Source organism: Manis javanica, chromosome 16 (assembly GCF_040802235.1).
Source record: "Manis javanica isolate MJ-LG chromosome 16, MJ_LKY, whole genome shotgun sequence".
NCBI classification, from domain to species: domain Eukaryota; kingdom Metazoa; phylum Chordata; class Mammalia; order Pholidota; family Manidae; genus Manis; species Manis javanica.
The window spans coordinates 44,140,645-44,161,550 of NC_133171.1; the positions used below are offsets into that span (position 1 = coordinate 44,140,645).

General features: G+C 34.4%; 1 protein-coding gene across 3 annotated transcripts in view; it reads left to right on the plus strand.

Annotated features, from left to right (window-relative positions):
- The window catches only part of SUPT3H (SPT3 homolog, SAGA and STAGA complex component), a 478,840-nt gene that overhangs the window by 388,378 nt on the left and 69,556 nt on the right, over window positions 1-20,906 (plus strand). For all 3 annotated transcript variants that reach the window (XM_037016080.2, XM_037015978.2, XM_037016049.2), the window contains 3 exons: window positions 4,433-4,545; window positions 5,257-5,364; window positions 17,029-17,139. In XM_037016080.2, the coding sequence (XP_036871975.1) occupies window positions 4,433-4,545; window positions 5,257-5,364; window positions 17,029-17,139 (332 nt within the window). The remainder of the gene's footprint in view (window positions 1-4,432; window positions 4,546-5,256; window positions 5,365-17,028; window positions 17,140-20,906) is intronic.

Consider the following 20,906-nt stretch of genomic DNA (forward strand, 5'->3'; position numbering starts at 1 on the left):
TGTCCCAAAACTGCACACAGGCTTACCAACAACATATAAAGGCTCACGATAAATAGTGGACTAGATTGTGTAGTAAAACATCCTTACAGCAACAGTTCAGTAATGACTAAGCATCTTAGGGTAAAGGTCAAAGAGTAAGTGTGATGAAAAGTCAAATTAAAGATCTGACAAAGTAGCACATGATCCTGGTCTGAGGGATTATAGACACAATGGTGTCTTTAAATGAAAAGCTATTATGTGGCCACAATAACAATGTATTTGATTTTAAGAAAAAATGAGAGCTTCATTCATGGATTATAAAGTACAAATAAATGACACATTTCAAATACTGCCCCATGTAAATGTCAGTAAAATATAGGAAAACATGTTTTGGAGGAATTTTTTTTTCCTAACTAAATATACTTTGCAGTCTGACTAACAATTTGGCATCATACATCTGTGAAGCATTAAGTAAATGACACTTCAGATCATGGCAATTTCAGCAAATGAGAGGTTTTTGTATTGTAATTTTTAGGTTTAAAAATGGCATTCAGGGCTATTATAAGTATAAATCTCCAGTTTATAAAGTAACATTTAGTGTTATTGAACTATTTTTTCAATCATATTTTAAATTTAATTCACTTTACAGGAACAAAAGTGCTGTTTCACACTAAAACATAGTCATTGAAGTGTCCTAATACACCTTTTATTTGAAAATTAGATATTTAACAACTCAGTTTTTTTATTCATAACTTGATAATACACTGTAGTAGATTAAAAAGCCGTATGTTCCCTTCTATATAAAATAATTATAGTATATACAATAGTGTTTTTTTTTCTTTAAAGAAGAGGGATTTGGGTATTCAAAAATATTTATTTTAATAGTGCCCATGGGTGCTTCGTTCTGAAACTTTAGTGGGAAAATCTGTTTTATATGCCAAAATGCTGTAGTTGGTAATGCTTCATTCAAATGGGTCAGCAAATGCAGAACTGATACCCACACTGGTCAGAATGTTAGGCCCTTTTCATTCCTGTCCTTCTGATAAATCACTGGGATATAGGGCTTGTGATCCAGCCATATGTACCTTCTTAAATATGTGATCATCGCATTCACTTTAATGGGACTATATGTGTGCTTTAAATTAACAAGTCTCTAACTTTACAAGCTGAGGTTGAGTTGTAGAATTGGGACACTGATCAAATTTACTAATTTTCTGTTTTTATATTTATATAAGTCCATCGTTTCCTTCAAAATCTTTAAAAATCTGATATTATACTAATTCACAAAGCTTTAATTTTGTTACAATTTGGTAAATCTTCGAACCTTTTCCTTTGAAGCTTTTTTATATATGGATATTGTAAACAAATATCGAGATATTCTTTTTAGTCAATCTGAGAGTCTCTTTATATTTTAATTGATGAATTTGATTTATATGTATTTAATTACTTATGCATTTGGATTTATATATGCTGTCTTTGTGCTTTAAATTCACTTTGCTTTTTTATTTGCTTTTCCTCTTCTTTGTTCTATTGGATTGATTGAGTTTTCTTCATTGTATTTTTCCTCAACCAATTTGTATGCCTTATATTCTACTTCTGTTATTTTAGTTGCTATCCTTAATTTTTTTTAACATACATCTCTTAAAAATTTTTAATTGATTATGAGTAAAATTTCCTTCTTGGCCAAAGTTTGTTTTTCCTGAGGCTCTGTAAGTGCCTAAAGCACTCATTTTTGTCTTAAAAATGGCTTTATTTTGCTCTCTATAGTTTCATTAGGTAGGAAATTGTAGGCTGATAGTTATTTGTTAAAACATGATTCTATTGGCTTTTAGCCTCTGTCATTTGTAAAAAGTTTTCTGTCTATTTGTTCTATATTTTCCCCGTGGGACAAACAAATAGGATAAAGATATTGCCTCCAGGCCCTCTGGTATACAGGGAAGTGGACAAGCTGTCAATCAGTGGCTGATCAATAAATATATGTAGAGGGAAAGAAAGAAGGAAACTGTACTATGAAAGGTTCCCGGGAAAACCTTGCCTCTACAGAAGGCCATTTTAAATTAACCCAAAGAACAGTGATTTTGAAGAGAGTGAAGCTGCAGAAAAATTTCTTCAAAGTGGCATGAGCATTATAGAGGGCTCTGAGAGAGGGATCAGGAAAGACAAGTGAGAAGGGATGAGGTAGAAATAAAGAAATAGGACACAGGGATGAGAGAATAGAATATTGAGATAAAGTTGAATTTTGCTAGTGATCATTGATGAGAAAGTTAAAAAAATGTAAGAGAATTAAGTAACTTAAATCTCTATGTGAAATTATTATATAAAATTATTTTAATTCCAGCACAGACTGAGAAAACCCTGGTTGTATCAGAGAGCTGACAATCCTGGGAAATTTAGCCTTCATTCAAGGTTCTATTTAAGTTATTGATCAATTTCTAGGATTACCCTTTCTCTCAATTTGTTGAGGAGAGGGATAAAGGAGGCAGAACCCCTTCATTCTGATTCATCCCCCCTCGTTTGGTGAGGAAACAGACTATCATGACTAGGCGTATCTGTACCTCTTTTGTTGGAACCAGCAAAACCCTGGAAGGGTCTGTCTCTGAAGCTGTCCTTCAGGTGGCAGGGAGGACAGCTCAGAAAGTCTGTGTGTGTTGCTGTAATAGCGGTGACCCAAGAGGTTTTATGGGTCACATAAAACCTGTATACAGCTTATTTGGTGTACGGAAGACTTTGGACCCTACCCTTTTATTAAAGAAACAACTTTCATTATTTTGTTTGTTTGCCCATTCACTCATTTATTCTTTTCTTCTAGAAATATTTATTGTCAATCTTCAAGTGCCAGGCACTGTTCTAGGTGCATGGACACATGGGTTTTTTCCCTGCATTCTCAGGGCTTAAAACCTAGTGAGGAAGCTACTAATTCTATCGCCCAGGTGGATAGATCTGATGAATACTAAGAACTATCCCATCCCTCACTTTTAAAATAAATTGTCTAGAGCCTAGTTACAAAATACCTCTTACTGTGTTCCTAACAATCTGTCAAAGGGAGAATTGAATAAGGTCCATTTTATTGATCTTGCTAAATTGCTGCCTGTTAACTTTAACTTCAGAAGTACTCCACAGATGTTCAACAAGTGTGTGTGTGTTATCACAGCTTAGTAGTTAGATGGAATGTTGCGTGTCAGAGAGTATTTGGAAGATTGGTTACTTTAGGGACATGGCTTTAAGGGGGATTATCATAATTCTGCCACAGCTGACAGCTTTGGAAATGTGCTTCAATAGGACTTAATATCTTATGTGATTTATTTAAAAGAAACTTTTGTATATGGTATCCATGAAGACTATATCTCTAAGGATCAAAACATCATACTTTGAGTTACTGTTATGTGTTTTACAGACCTATGGAACCAGACTAATTAAAAGAATAATCTGTGGGTTTTTTAAAAAATTATGTTATAGATAAACTCTTCACTATCAATCTTTTCCCTATAGGTTACTAGTCAAACTAGTAATATCTAATGAAGGCCCTATATAAAGTTAGATTCCACTTAGTACTGTGGCAATTTAGAGATGTTTAATGGAAGGTTCCATACGTGCTTGGTACCATTAGGCATGCAGAGTCATAGCACATGGTGTCTGCCCACAAAAAAACTTAAAATATGATTTGAGAACTCAGTAAGCAAATATGAAAAGATATCTGGTGAATAAGTGTGCAGTGAATGACTGGAGTAGGGAAGTATACCTTTGGCCCATATGGACAGGATTCATACAAATGAAGATGAGCAATCAGAGGTCATTTCCATGGAGAGAAAGGAACAAGGGTGAACACAGAGAGGATTATATTCAAGGCCAGATTTCCATTGGGAATGATATAGACATATTGTAAGTAGTCTGTATGGTTTTGAGAGTCAGGCTTAAAAATTTGGATATCTCTGTAAATAGGAAAATACAACCACAGGCTTAGATCAGGTCAGATATCAGTTTATTCTATTTAATTCTAAATTGGTAACTATGATACTATTCTAGTAACAGACATTTTGAAAGATATTAAAAATACAATTTCCATATGTGCCCTTTTTTAACACATGTTTTTTCTTGTAGGAATTTCTTTCCTCAAGAAAAAATTAAAGTTACATCAAGCAAGTAATTCTTCTGACTATTGTTACGACATAAGCTATGGCCAATGGCAACTTATTCTGACATAGTGTGAGAAGTATAAAGTAGTTTACTATACTGTGTTATATAGCAAAGATACAAAATAAAGGACCCAAATGCATAAGTGATTTCTTGCAGCTACAGTTGCTAGACACTTATAAAACTCTGAAAACATTGTATTTTATATACATTATTTTTAATTTTCAGTTTTAGAAATATCTGTTTTTTATTGTGATTGTAATATGCAGTATTAAAGCACTTCAAAAATTAAATTTTCTGTACTTACTTTTTTGATGGCCAGCCAAAAAAGCCTCCAAATTTCGGGATTGGTTGGACTGCAGCAGTATGGAGATAAAACCCAATGTTGTCGCTATGGAAATTTTAGCATACTTAGCATATGAAACTGTGGCACAGGTAAGAATTCTCATGTGTCATATCAGGCCATACATGGTTGCTTTCTTCTCATATCAACTTGTACTTCCGCCTGCTGCTCTCCTAGGAATGAGAAATCTTGTTTTCTGAGATTTCTCTCAGTTATGTTTCTTTGCAACCTCAGCTTTAGGGGTTTTTAAAGTAAACATAACTGTTTTGCAACTTTATCCTAACCAGAAGGGGAACCTATGCATACTTTGTCTCAACATTGAATTCTAAGTACACATCTGCCTTGTTTAGAGATTATTTTTGTGCTTTGATTGAGGGAAGAATACCTTTTTACATATGTACAGTCTGCTGAGTACTTTGTTTCCCAAAGCATGGTCTTCAGCCTTAATCATCAGCATCTCCTTGGTTCTTGTTTAAAATATAAATGCCTAGACTATAACTCAGAGCAGACTTAATTAGCATCTCAGTGCTTAGAGCCCAGAAATCTGTGTTTAAAATGCTTCCCCATGATTATGAAATAAAGTTTGAGAACCACTCCCCTAAAAGGTCAGAATATGTCATTTATATTCATGGGTAGGTCCTCTTACTGTCAAGGAAAGCATATGCTCATGTCCATAATACAGATTCTAGGCAGACCGTATTATCAATAACATTTAGAGTATATTCCTTTTAATTTGGCCACTTCCATGACATTGATGATTATTTCCACTATATGACTTTATTTTCATTGCTCTGATCTTCTAGTTAGTGGATCTGGCTCTTCTTGTGAGGCAAGACATGGTAACCAAGGCAGGAGACCCCTTCAGCCATGCTATTTCTGCAACATTCATTCAGCATCACAACTCTGCTGAGGTAAGTATCAAAAAATGTGTCTTTGACACAACTGTGGATTTTTTCTTATGTCTAGTATTTACATTAGTTGGTCTTTGAAAAAGATTATATAGGGATGTGTAGCCTACAGTCAACGAATGTTAATACATTCAACATTCAAACATTTACTGAGCACCTACTATGTGCCAAGCCCTAACCTTTTTTTCATGTTTTCCTTGCCTTATTCAGCTTCTCTAGCCCTTCAGTGAAGGAGAGAGCTGCAGAGCTTTTCTCATTTCCATAGGAGATGAATAGCTGGTTTAGGAAATTTAATAACATTGAGAAAAGTTATTTACTTCTTTGTACCTCAAAGATGAGATCAACTCCTAACATTTATTGATAATTTCACTTTCCAATTATTAATCCATCTCTAAACATGTTTTAAAGAAGCATGGCTCCATTTATCCTCTGTGTTTATATTGGCCCTATCATGTGAAGATCACATTCTTTTCTGATCCGGTTTTGTTGCTGGGATCCCCACCTATAGAGAATATAAAGTCTCCATGCCAACTTAAAGGCTTTATGTGATAACTGTGTACCACTCTCAGTATAAAAACATTTTCTGTAAGCACCATGTACCTAAAACCCAGAAATGTAATGTCTATTGAATGAATCTGCTAATATTTTATATTTTTCACTAGAATAAACAATTTCATGTAATTCAGTCTAATAACTACAGAGAAGGTAGCAAGGCAGCTAGGTTAACCTCTACAAGGATTAATTGTGAAGTGAGCTTTGGATCGAATTGGGTGAAATGTATAACCTGAAAATGGCTTTGGGAATCTGATGAAAACTATAAACTTCCTCCATAAACACATTCACAAATTTTGCATACAAATTCAGCTGTTCAGAAACCCTCTGAAATCATTCTATGAATCTAAGGGATCTGTGGACCCCAGGTTTAAGAATTTCTGCTCTAGGATACTTAGAAAATACACAAAGATATATGCCATATAGCATCATGTTACAAGCCAAAAGTTTGACATCTTTTTATGCCCCTTGGAGAATCAGATTGGCTTGGAATCCAAGTAGGGATTTAAAATGTTTGTGCCCATTAAAAATCCATTTTTTTTTCCTTGGAAAAGGTCATACATCAGTATCAGTCAGCATACTTAAAAAGTCCCTAAAGCCTACCCAGTTGATTAAACACTATTTGTTTTCTTTATGTTACAAACCCACATTATGATGTCAAAGAACACCCTCTAAAATGTCTTTGGTACATGTTCACTTTATGAATCTGTATGTAAGTATGCTTTTCATTAACATCAGACAAATTCGTTGTAACATTTCTAATTGGAGAAATTTACAGTGAACATAACAAGCTTAGTTTTCCCTTAGCATTCAAGGGATTGCTTGCATAGCTAGGAAAACTCTATTTCTCCCGCTTTCTTGGTTCTCCAGGGTGGCCAAGCTGCCCTGGGCAACTGCTCAGCAACCACAGCCGCTGTTCCCAGCCACCCAGCAGTTAAGAAAAATGGTCTGTGTGTACTGGGTTTCCTGGGCTCTCTGGGAGGTTGGAGGCATGAGTGTCGGAAAGCACCCTGACTAAATATGTTAGTACAAGCCTCACGCATTTTCCTGGCTGGCCAGACACCCCTCCTCCTCTGTGACTGGTGGTCAAAATGAACATTCAGAGGGACTAGACGTCTTCCTGTCCTTTTGTTACCTGACAAAACACAAAAAGAGTGGCCACTCTCAAGTAAGAATCTTACTCATAAATGTTACAAATCAGCAACGAACATCAAGGACTTTATCAAACTGGGTACAGAGGAGGACTCTGAAGATTGATAGGATCTGTATTCATCGAGAGGGATCTTTCTGTAAGACTAACAAGGAAATAAGTGAATAAGCAAACAAACTATTCAAAACAGCATATACTAATTTCCAAATAAGTGGCATAGAAAGAAAGAGCAGAAGTTAAGATAAAGCTCCCTAATTACAATCAAAGACTTCAGAGAGGAAGCTGGGTGTTGAAGGAAAGATAGGACTTTGGTAGGATGGTGAAAGTGGGAAGAATACTCAGGGCCTCAGAGGCAGCATAATTGTACAAGGGAAAAAAAAACTCATTAAAATATTCAAGCAGAAGGTTAGATTAGAAAAGTAAGGCCTTAGGGCTATTAAGGAAAGAGTTGAAGATTCCTTGGCTAAAGGGTGGTTACATTCAAAAGGGTGTTCTAAGATTCAATTGGAAACTCAAGGCATGGAGTTAATATAATACACAGTGCTTTCTATTTTAATGATTATCATTCTTGAGTACTAACCGTATAAGGAATGGAGTTGGTTAAGCCTGAGTTTCTCAGACTAGCAAGTTTAATACTAGTTCAACTTAATTTCTAGATTTGTTTTCCTACATGGTTTCTACACAAATAGCAATGATCTTTTTTGTAAGAAAAGCCCATGCCATAATTACTTTACTCCTTGTTTGATAATGTTTCTAGGCATCAAAGAAATACTCTTGAAACTAATATCTTAATTTTAGCAAAACGTTTTACAAAATTTAGCATAATTTTTTAAATACATAATAGAGAACTGTAGGCCAATTCTCTATGGTTAGTGGAGTTGGTAGGATATGGGTTATGTAATTAATAATACCATATATGAAAAAGACATAGAGACTTTGTTTGCCTGTAAATTTCTTAGGAGTCGATATTATGATTTTACTGATAAGGAAACTTTTTTTGTTTTGTTGCGGTGTTGCGGCACCATCCTGTAGATGGACATTGACACAGTGGGGGATGTCTAAAGGAGAGTAATCAGGAGATGAAGGAAACTTGAAAATATGTCTCATCATAAGTGTTTGAAGGAACTCGAGGTGTTTGACATACAGAAGAGAAGACGCTGTGAAATAGAATAGTCTTCAAATATTTGAAGTGCTTCCACATGGGAGAGAGAACAGACTTGTAGTTATAACCGAAGAAACTACATAGGTACGAGGGATACTATGAAGGAAGGAAGAAACTAGATGTGAGAGGAGCTAGAGGCACCTACAGGGTCCCGAAGGTATTGAGCCTGAGTTATACCAGGAGACGGTTAGTCACCATTGATAAAGTAATGCCTGGAAGGCATCCAGTTTGGGGGGAAAGTTTAAAGGTGCCTTTGCATCATATAAGTTTGAAATGCTAACAAAATTTCCAAGTAAAAATGTATCTGACAAAATCAGCAAAATTTTGGAAACTCTCTGAGGAATTCTGATTTTACATAAATGATAAGACAGATTAAAAATTAACATATTTAGACCCTTATAAATAAGATGGGGTCATCATTTCTGGAGACCGGTTAATAATATATGTGTTTTTATATTTGTAAGTTTCAAATAGTATTAAATTCATGAGCTATTAAAGAAAATCAAATGTCAGTGTAAGTCCTGGTCACTTGACTTCAAGGCCACATCTTGGGCAGGAATCTTGCCTGAAGTCCTACCCAGAGTCTCCTGAGAACACAGCTCATCCTCCACTAACAGCTCCATCCTCTGGATCACAGCACCCAGAAAACTACCTAGGATTCGCAGGAAATGGGAGTGCTGGACAAGACTCAGCTAAACCACCCAAAGCAAAAGAAAAAAGATCACTGGTATTTTTTTTCCTTTTTTACCAGCACGAGTAGATAGAGAAGGTCTTGTTGAGGTCTTTTCAGAGATATGGAAAATATGCTCTGTTTTTGTCACAATTCAAATTTTTAGAAGCAGACAATTTACACTTAATGAATTCTACTCAAACTTTTTTAACAGCTTTCTTCTGGATAAAAGCAAGATACTGATTTCTTCTAAATTTTATTATAAACATTTCCAAACATACAAAGACATTAGAAGAATTTTAGACTGAACACTATGTATCTGCCATCTAGATTCTATAATTAACATTTTACTATGTTTACTATATTACCTATATGTTTACTATATTTACAATTACTATGTATATCTAATTCCTTTCTCTGTCCGTCAGTTCATCTTTTTTTTTTTTAAGACATGGTAAAGTAAGATATTCATGCCTAAACACCTCATTATGTACAATTTGTTTATGGTTCTTTTTTTTTTTAAGGTAAAATGTATACACAGTGTACTACTCAGTTCTTAAGTATACCATTTGACAAGTTTTGGCAACTATAAAACCTTTGTTTTCTAAATGCCTCTCAAGATTAAAAACATTACCATGAGTTCAGAAAGTTCTTTTATGCCTCTATCCAGTCAACTCCTGCCACCATCCCAGTGTTCTGATTTTTTTCATCATGTATTACTTTTTCTGTTCTACAAGTTCATATACAGAGACTGTATTTTATACACTCTTGTGTATGAAATTTCTTTCACTCAAACATCAAAACATCACTGGGATGTTTTTCCAATTTATGCTTTTCAGCATAAGTGTAATTTATTTATCTTTATTATTGAATAATTTTCCCTTGTATGAAAATATCAGTTTATTCATTCTCATGTTGGTGGACACCTAGGCTATTTCCATTTTTTGAGATATTATGAATAAAGCTGTTTATGAACATTATTGTACAATCATATAGATTTGTACAGTAATGAAATGAAAACACATGCTTTCATTTGTCTTAGGTAAAGAAACTGAAAGACATTCTTTCTAAAATGTTTGTATCATTTTATACTCCCACCAGTAATATATGAGAGTTCCAGTTGCTCCACAGGCTTGTCAACATTTGATGGTGTTCTTGTTTTACTTTTTATCATTCTAATGGATATTTAACTATAACTCATTATAGATTGAGCTTCCATTCCCCTGATGACTAATGATGTTTTTTTTTTATCATGTGCCGATTGGCCGTTCATATCTTCCTCAGGGAAGAATCTCCAACTCCTTTTCACAATGTATTTGCAGAAGGGTTGTCTTTAATTACCAATTTGTAGGAGTTCTTTATATATCCTGTGTAACAGTCCTATGTCAAATGCATGTTTTTCACTTATTGTCTTTCAATGTGTGGCTTACCTGTTCATTCTCATAATGGTGTATTTCGATGAGAAATTTCAAACTTCTGATGAAGTCTGATTCACCTCCTTTTTCTTTCATGTTAATTGCTTTATATGTCCTATCTAAAAAATGTTTGACTGCTCCCAAGTCATGATGATATTCTCCTGTGTTTTCTTCTGAAGGCTTTATAGTTTTAGCTTCTGTTTAGTTCTATTAATCAAGTCAGATTAATTTTTGTATATTTTTTTAGTTGAGGCTGAGTTCACTTTTTCACATATGGATATCTCATTATTGTAGAACCATTTGAAGGCTCTTTTCTCCCACTATATTGCTTTCGTGGCTTTATTGAAAATCAAATGACCATGTATCTATGTTGATTTGTTTCTGCAATTTCAGTTTTGTTTCACTGACTTATTTGTCACTCGTCACTCTTGTCCTTTGTGCTATGGTTGTCATATATCTTACATCTGTATATGTTATAAACCATCATACTATTTTTGCCTTAAACAATCAAATGTATTTCAGTGAAACTATTAGAAAAAAATAGACTTAAACATTTACCATTTCCATTGTTCTTCATTTCTTTTTGATGATCAGACTTTCCTTCTGGTATCATTTTCTTTTTTTGTTCTACCAAGTTTTTTTAGCATTTGTTATAGTGCAAGTTGGTTGGTGATGATTTCTCTTGGTTTTCATATTTCTGAAAACTCTTCATTTTTCCTTCATTTCTGGAAGACATTTTCTTTGGATATAGGACTCTGGGTTGGCAGTTTCATTTTCAGGACTTTACTGATATTATTACACTATATTCTGGCACCCATTATTTTTAATCACAAGTCAGTAGATACTGTATTATTGTTTCTGTATATGTAATATGTTATTTTTCTCAGGATACTTTCAAGATTTTATCTTTCTTTTTGGTTTTCAGCAGTTTGACCATGATTTCCATAGACAAGATTTTCTTCATATTTTTATCCTGCTTAGGGTTCACTGAGCTTCTTGCGTATTGGTTTACATCTTTAACCAGTTTGGGAGAATTTTCAGCAATAATTTCTTTAGGTATTTTTTCTGCCTCATTCTCTCTTCCACTTCTGAGACTGCAACTACATGTTTGTTAGTTACTTTAATATTGTTCCACAGATACATGAGGTCTATTTTATTCCTCTTTCAGTCTTTTCTCTCTGTTCTTCAGGTTGGATAAATTCTATTATAATTTCTTTATGTTCCAGACTCTTTCTTTTGTCAGCTCCAATATTCTGTTATACCCCAACAGTAATGTTTTGTTTGTGCTATTTTGTTCTATAGTTTTATAATTTCCATTTGACTTCTTTTTATAGCTTCTATTTATCTGTTTTTTGTCATTTATTACAGATTTATTTTCTTTTACATCCTTAAACATAGTTACAATAGCTGCTTTAAAAATCCTTTTATGATAAATTAAATATCTGGATTGTTTTAGTCTCTTTTGAGTATAAGTCACACTTTTTTTGTGATTTATACAGTGGAGACTAAAATAATACCTCCTCGCTATCAATTCCTCCCAATTTCTTGTGTTGTGCATGTCTAGTAATTTTGAATTATGTCATGAGTATTGTGAGTAATACATTGTAGAGATTTCAGATTCTGTTATATTCCTATGAAGAGAGTTGTTCTTGCTGGTGATGATGGTGGTGGTGTGTGTATATATGTTTTAAGCAGTTAATTTAGACTTTTCTAGACTCAACTCTAAACTTCAAACTCACACTCTTTTTTAGTGGCAGCAGCTCTTTTCATTTCATTTAGCTTTAGCTGTGTTCTTGGATTTAGTACCATGTAGAAATAGTTTAGGGATTGTCAAAGATTGGTGTAAAGTTTATACACACATTATAGGATTCCCCTTCTTTGAATCTGTCCTTTTTGTTATTTCCTTCCTCATTTTACACCTCCAGTGGTTGCCCTGAAGTCTGGCCTATAGTTCTTCAAATCTCTAAGCCCCTGTAACTGACTGGAGCCTGCCCTTAGGCTAAAACAGTAAAAACAGGAAACCCAACCCTGTGTGAGTTTCTGCCATTCCCTTCTTCTAAATATAAACACTCCCCTTCCAGTTTCTGCCTGGTTTTTATCAATTTCTCTTGCTTTCAGACACTTGTTTTTTGTAATCTGTCCAAAGTTTATACTTTTATGTACAATTCAGTTGGTAGAGTAGGAATCTTTAGCCATTACAAGTAGCCATGCCAAGATATAGTTTTATAATTGATAGCATGGAAATTTACATTTCAGCCTCATACCTAGTTTCTCCTTTCATTTAAAAATGATGAGCTCACTGCTTAGTTATTAAGGGAAAATCAGAACTGTTAAGACAACTTCTGTATTGTAAAGAAGTTTTAAGAATTTCAGGTATAGTTCTCTCAGATTCATTCAGTAACTAAAACTAGAGTGACAAATGTTACCTAAAAGACCTCTTCAGTACATTTGCTTTATAACATGTTTAAGAAATTTTAATTAACCAGGTAAAATATGCATACATAAAATAATTCTTTAGAAGTCTTTGGAAATTCTTAACATTTTTTTCTCTTAAGTATTTAAACATTTCTCTCCTAATCTTTTATACAAAGGTTTCTAAGTATTACCATAATCCATGTCTGAATTCTCCTAAATTCAAAATAGGTGGCATCAGAATTAACAATGTCCCACTTTAAAGCTATTAATTATTTCTCTTGTTTACTCATCCACATCTTTCTCCATTCAGACTCTCTTTTCTATTTTTAATTTTTACTCACTGGAAATTTTAGCTGTGGTGGTAACTTGGTACAGTTCATTCTACATAAAATTCATTCTATGTAAAATAACAAAGCCCATATTATATTCTAGCTCTGTGTATTAGAAGCCACACAATTTGATGTATCACCATATTCTGATACTATAATTGTCATTGGGCATATCCATACCCTCACTCTTTCATCTATAAAATGGGGTAGGAGAAGTTGGGAAAGTTGAGAATAGATAATGTCTTGTTCCTTCCATATTTAATAATGTGTGAATCCTTGAATGCAGTGCTTCTCTCGTTTTCTCCTTAAATACCTTTTCTAATTTTAATTTTCTTAGTTAAAGAAAAGATTTCTTAGTTATACTACAGCTTTAACAATTTAACTACCATCATCTGAAAAGAAATCCTGTCTATGCACAAAGCTCTGGGAGAGCTACATGTACAGCAATGAGGAGAAAGAAGACACTCGCCTGGCCACTCATATGCCAGCCTTTGTGGTCCATGAGTGACAGAGTATTAGTAGTAATTACTGGTAACCTTTCATTTGCTCTAATCTGAGATATGTGTTACTCCTCTATAAGACTTGTATTTCAATTTAACAAAAGGTCTAGTTCATCATTATGATGTGGAAAGAAAAAGAGGCAATTATCTGAGATTTCAGGTCCTTCTTAAATATTGGATTAGTCTGGCAAGGGGAAAACTGAGAAAGCATAGAACCCTTTTGCCATGCCAGCAACTTTTAAGTTGGGAAGAAAAGAGTCAGGACAGGTAGAGACATTTGTAAGAGATCCAAGGGCAACAAGTTTCAGCATAACTTCCTGTACCACAGCTGAGAGTTCAAACCACTGAGAGATTTTATTCAGCACAAGCCAGCAGGGAGGGACAATACTCAACTCCAGGAAATAGATAGGACTCCATATGATACTTTAGCTTCCAAAACCAGCATCGGTTTCTGGATGAAAAGACATAAGGATGAAATAGACGAATACAAGAATGAAGTGTGAATGTAGCCAACAGGAAGAGGACCTGACTTATGAAGAACTTTATTAAGCAGCTTGTACTTCAGGAAGTAAGGAGTTTATTTTGGCAGAGATTTCAGCAAACACTGTATAGACAACAGCACAGAATATTTTATCAAATATGTGGGTTTTGTTTTTGAAAATTTAAAGAATTGGGGGAAAATGATACATAAGTCTAACACTCTTCATATGTGTTTACAACAGATGGAAGATTTTTTAATATTAGATAATATTAAATATATACATTTAATGCTTTCTTCTGAAACAATTTCGAAGAATATTACACAATTGCTAGAGTCACTGCTAACTAAAAAAATCTAAAATTGGTGTGAATTTTGAATTTGAACAGATTACAGGTACCTTGGTAAGAGGCTGGATGTTGACAGAAATGTGAAGATTATTTTATGGAGATGGAAACAACACAGGAAATACAACATTTTAGATTTAAAGGTTTCCTTCCAAAGAACTCAGTGGGCAAATCAAGAAAATGCAGAAGTTCACATGAAAGCTTCAAGCAATGTTTGTAGATGCTTAATTATAACAGATAAACCTGAAATTGGCAAAATGGAAAATATAATGACATGTTTTACAAAATGGAATATTTTTATTTTTATATAAGTTAGCTACATCTTTTTACAAAGAGACAATGATTCAACCAGGCTAGTTTACTTTATCTTCCAAGCAGCAATCATGGGTGGTTTCTAACTCACCCTTCCTACTTCGGTGTTCTCAGATGCTATTCGATTGTCATGCCAGAGGCTCTGAGAGATTCAACCAGAATATCTGTACCAAAACCAATTTTTTTGTAAACAAAAAAATGCAGAGAAAGAAATGAAATGAAAAATAAATCCAGTTTGCAGGGAGAAAGGAGATGCCATAGAGGGACGCACAGAAAGGACTTCCCATCCCACTTGGGATGCAGGATGTTGACTCCCTTGATGTCTGTCTTTTGTATTTCCATTTGAGTTTCCACTGGAAAACTTACTTTAGATTCCAAATCCAGCTACATATTTGCATTCATTTCCACAAATGGGTAGGATGGCTCAACTTGCTTCACAAGTATTTGTTATATCTAACGGGTTAGTGAGTCTGTATTAGTCACAGTCATGTTGTCAAGCCAAGTGGTTCCACAGAAGAGTCCTCACCGTTATTGCATACCTGATAATGGCTTTTTCTATTATATGCCTACTGAAACAAAGTATTTGAAGTTAAGAACCAAGAAAACACTAAAAAAAAAACATGCACTTTTATATCAGTGCCAAAGTAAGGGGTTAAGATAACAATCCATGTTATTGTGGGCATAACAGATATGTTATTTAGGGTATTGTTGGAACGAAGTTGAGAAAGATACCCTAGAGTAAATTTCTATGTGGGTCATTTCAGACCTTGTTAAAATAATAAAAATAATCAAGATCTGTTTTTACATTTCAACCCCTGTTTCAGGTTCAACTTGGATAATGCAAAGATGCTCTCATTTTGTACGAGTTTTTAAATTATTTTACTAGTTTATATAGGAAAAGCATGCACAAGGTTAAAAAAGTATATTTAAAAAATACAGAAGGGTATATCGTGGAAAATATCTCCTCTAACCTCTGTCCTCCAGCTGCCCATTTATCCTCCAGGAGATAAGCACTGATACTGATTTTTGGTGGCCCCTCGCAGAAATACACTAGGCTCCAATGGGTATGTAGTATTCAGCCTTTTAGTTTAACAAATGGTAACATAGTGCCACCCAGTTGGACACCTTGCATTTTTTCACACTGTATTTTAGAGAAAGCTAAGTAGGAGTATGTATGGAACTGCCTCATTCTTTTCAGTGTTTGTGTGGTTTTTGTTTCATTCATGGGTGTATTGTAATTCTTAGAGGTAAAATTGTTGGGTCAAAAATGGTTGCACTTTTTCATTTTGATCAGATTTTGCCAAAATACTGTCCATAGAGGTTCTACTCATAATACCTCCAAGGAATTATGAGAGTGGTAATGGTAATAATTAGCAGAAAAGCAAATCATCTTCATTATGTGACTATGAATGAATTCCAGACCACAGTTATAGTAATACACAAGGCACTCTTTCTTTCTCTTGATTCTTTAATGTTTGACCTAGTGTCTGGCATCCACTGTACTATAAAGCAATTATAATTATAAACCCAGTTTACAGATAAGGAAACTGAAGTGCAGAGATAATACATAATGTGACAGAGCTGGTAACTGATAGGATCTGGACCCAGGTAGTTGGGAAGCCAAAGCCTGCAAGTGAACTATGAGATGATAATGCCCCTATTGAGCATTCTACTTTTTTTTAATTCATGTTACATAGATTTCTTGAGTTGGTACCCATAATCTCTCTGCAAATACTCTGTTTCCTTCTTGTGTCTTTTTGTACTTTCAAACCTGCCTTTTACATATAAGTCAAATTAAAATAGAAAGCTTTGTTTCATTTTGGTTTTTCTCTGAGGATACCTAGAAAATTGGGAACCAAGTTGAAATGATCTTCAGTGACAGTCCTCCATATTATAAATAAATATGTAGCAACTTTACATTTTTCATTTTAAAATTGATGACCCTCCAGTTATTTCATAAATGTGCCCAACAAGCTCCCAAGAAACATAAATGTTTAAATGTTTTTTTAAAAAATAGCTTCCTGTGGTCCTTCCAGCAAGCCCCATGACACTTTTCATGTGCACGGAGTGGCTATATTCTCCTGTACCTGACGTGCAGGCCTAGGTGAAATATTGTGGGCATAAAAATTGCATTTGGTAGGCCTGCTAGGAAGGGTCGTGTAAAAGTCATCTCTGACTTGTTAATGGGGTTTCTTAGATGTAGGATATATGGCAGCACAACATGCATCCTAAGGGGAAAACCGCCTGTTTCATAAAAGTTTATTTTCATATTTTATACACTGTAGTTCTGTTGTGTGTTTTTGATTTAGTAACAATTTATGTGTTTTTCTGTCACAGAGCACCGCGGCCTGTGGTGCGGAGGCTCACGGCGATGCCATCCAGCCCTGCCACATCAGAGAGGCCATTCGACGCTACAGCCACAAGATTGGCCCCCTTTCCCCATTCACAGTACGTAATAACAGAGTTATAAACGTTATATTTATAATCCGAAAGAATTTTGATTTTCAAGTGGTCAAATGAAGAAGCAATGGAATTGTTGAAAGCAATTTGCGGTGACTGTAATTTTGTTGTATAAAAGTGGCATAATTCTCTTGGGAAATAAAAGTTAGTCATTTTTGTCTCTTTTTGGAAGGACGATTTTTTTCTCCAAAATATTATTTTCATTCAATTACAAATCATGCTTTTTGTTGGGGCTTGTATTTTCTGTTTTTCAAAGCTGAGGTTTATAAAAGTTTTTGTCAAATTATATGTATCCAAATATTGCTAGAAGCACTTTATATTTTAAAATTGGTTACATTGGCAGTACCACTTCTATCAGATGTCCTGCTCCTAAACATACTTTGAGTTGGAAGAAGAAGAATTGATTTCCTTACTGGCTTTGAAGTAGGCTGAAATGCAGATAGCCTTTCACATCTTCAAATGGTTTTAAAGCTTATAATCAGGATTTGTTTAGTTTTGTTTTTAATGGAGAATTAAAGACATTATATTTCAGCATCCTAGGGAAAGAGTGTGTGCTCATGTGTTTGTGTGTTAACTAAATGGTCATCTTCTGGCCCTTTTTTAAAAAATCTTTATTCATGTTAGTAGAACTTCCTCCAAGTCCTTCTCTGTTTATAAGTAATTAGTTTAATCTTCCACAAGTGAGGTTTCACTTAGTACTGAGGAATAGTAGAATTTGCTATTTGTTTGATTTTTTTTATATTCACTTCTGCTTTAACATACTAAAGCAGAATATATATAATGTATTTGTATAACAATATGTATACTGTATAATGTTAACATTATACATACATATATATACATAAGTATAACATAGTAGGTCTTTTCTCCTAAGAGTGGCTTTTACTATTGTCTGCTGACAGAAGTCATGATTTCTTCTAAATTGTATCATCTCCTATTTCCTGGGTTTTAGCTAAAGGAAATGCTTTCTCCCCTTCTTTGTTTTCATTAGTTATTGTTTGTTGTATGGATTATAGTGTGACAGCAAGAATGTGTCAGAAGGTCTTTATGTATGTCTCCAGGAGCTTTTTGTAATATTGATGATAATTTTCACACTTGTTTAATATTTAAAATTTGTCTTATATATTAACTGCTGGTTAAAGCAAGAAAGTTGTTAGATTATTACAATTGAAAAGAAAAAATGAAATCAAGTATCTGTTTTTTTCTACATGATAGGTGAGCCTACTTTAAGCAATAAGCCAAAAGGAAGATGAGATTTAGAAAAATATGAGATGGTTGGAAGATTTAACTGGAATTGAAGAACCAATTGTAACAAAGTATTAAAAATATCAAATCCATAGATAAAAGCCAAATAGTTACTAATAGACTGAGGTAGTGAAATGGAGAGATTAAAAAAAGGAGGCAGTATGGTCAGTAATCTAACAGTACTTAAAGAGTAGCAAAGGGAAATAGGATTTTTAAGAAATAACCTAAAATGGTAACTGAAAGTAATGGATAAAATTACATAAAGGAAAATGTGCTTAGTACAAAAGGAAAATCTCCTAATCATCAAGTCTGTGATATTTCCTTAAAAGGAAATGGTGGCAGTAGTGGCTGCTACATTCTCCAAGGTTTTTTCATTTTTAAATAGATTAGACAGATCACTTGAGAAGCATCTTGATTGATTATATTATTTGTGTGTGTGTGTGTTTGTTCATTCCCCCATGTCTAACCTAGTTCTCTATTAGTTGTATTTGTCGCCATTATAATCTAAGATTATAGTATATAGTTGGAAAACATACTTGACACTAAGTTCAGAGGTAGTTTAAGTTCATTTTATCTTATAAACATATGACCGATACACTTTTTAAAACTAATGATGCAATTTTAAAATACTTAATTTAAATAGATTTAGAAAATAGAGCAAATAAGCCATGACTTAGAAGGTCCACTTAGCCATCACCAGAGCAGAAGAGCAAAATCAACAGCAAATGCTAAAGAACTCTACCAAAGGGGCACCTGAGTGATCACTCCTCAGAAAGGACCTTACCTGAAAAATCGGCTCTATTACCTAGAGCTGTAAGAATTTATTCGCCCAGGCTACAGGACTGAGTAAATACTCCTAGTCCATTTTATGTCTTGAGTAATATCATCAGGAAGACACAGCTTTGTGGTATGTATTACAGTGCATAAATCTGGCTTTTATAAAAATTCTCCCTCAAGTGAGGTAGATTTACAGACTGTATATGTTAACAACGTGGCTACCTTGCCCTATCCCCACGTACCTTCAACTGCTAAACAAAGGTGCTCCTGATGTTGGGGAGGATGCTGATGTTCAGATCCCTGGTGCCCACTCACAGAGATGATTCTCTGTTTGCACTAGGGACACTTTGCCACCTAGGCTTTGTGTTGCAGCTCCTTGGAGGAGAGGAGGTATGTGGGCTGCCTCTGTAATAATCATAGATTGAGACCTAAATTTTCATAAAGGAAGGCATGAGCAAACTTACGTCCGTTGTTAAATTTCCTTTGTAAGTTAAATGCCTGTGAACAAGCAGCTTATATTTATGAAACAGAGATTTTTGTCTTTGCAGCATATTGTTCTGAATCTAAAGCACTTGTCTGATGTATATATAAATGTGGTATCTAATTTAGAATATCCATAATTTAATTAATATGTAGCCAATTCCCAATAACTTAAAGCTGATGTAGAGAACTCAAATAACAACCAATAGATTACATGAAAACTTAATTCCAACATCAGTCAGTAAACCCATGTCATCAGCTTTTAGGGAATACTATTCTGTTTTCTGCTCGATGACTTTTGAAATAATTTTATACAAAATCACAACATGATCAATTTCAGGAATACAATTCATTGTGTAAGGAAGTGTGAGTGAGTTCTCCACCTTGGATATTAGTTGAGATAATAGAAGAAAGGAATGATTAAAGCCATATTAGGTGCAAGAGAGAAAAAGAATACAAGCAGTGCTTTGCCCTGAAGCTGCTACAAGAGGGAGGAGAGGACAGTGTAGGCATCCATGCATCCATTGCCTGCTGCTCAGGTGAATGCTTTGCAGACACTGAGAAAACCACCCATGCCCACTCAATTATTTATAACATTACTGGTTTGGGCTTATTTTTTTTAATTGGTGATTTCTTCCTTCTCTGTGTTCTCATTAATTCTCAGTCCTGTGTAGAAGATCAGATTAAGTATCATGCCTAGAAGATTTAAGTGATTTTCCTGAGGTTAATTAAATGATGGGGCCCGGGCTGAAATTCCAGCCTTCCAACTCCCAGCTCCGAAATCTTTCCCCTAAAACGTACTTTTGCAACTGTCCTCACCTTGTATAAATGATATGTATACACATGGTCAAGAACATTTAAGAGACTAATTTTAAGTTTTTCCTTTTTTTTCCTAAATAATTCTAAAACTCACCTCAGAATCTGTTTTGCAGTAGTTATTTTAGAGTTCTTAGGCAACCTAGAATGTCCTAAGTGATTTTTACACTTGTCATCTTACTTTGTCCTTGTACTCATAGTAGTTGATATGACGTGATATTGTATTGTGTGGTGATGAGGACTGTTGACCCTAGAGCCAAACAGCCCGGGTTCAGATCCCAGCTCTGCCACCTACTAGCTAAGTAGCCTTAAGGAGGTTTCTTAACCTTGCTGTGGCTGTTCCCTCACTTGTAAAAAATGGGTATAATAATAGAATATACATCATTTTAGAATTTAAGGAATACTATGAACTTGACATGTGGTAAGCTCTTACTAAA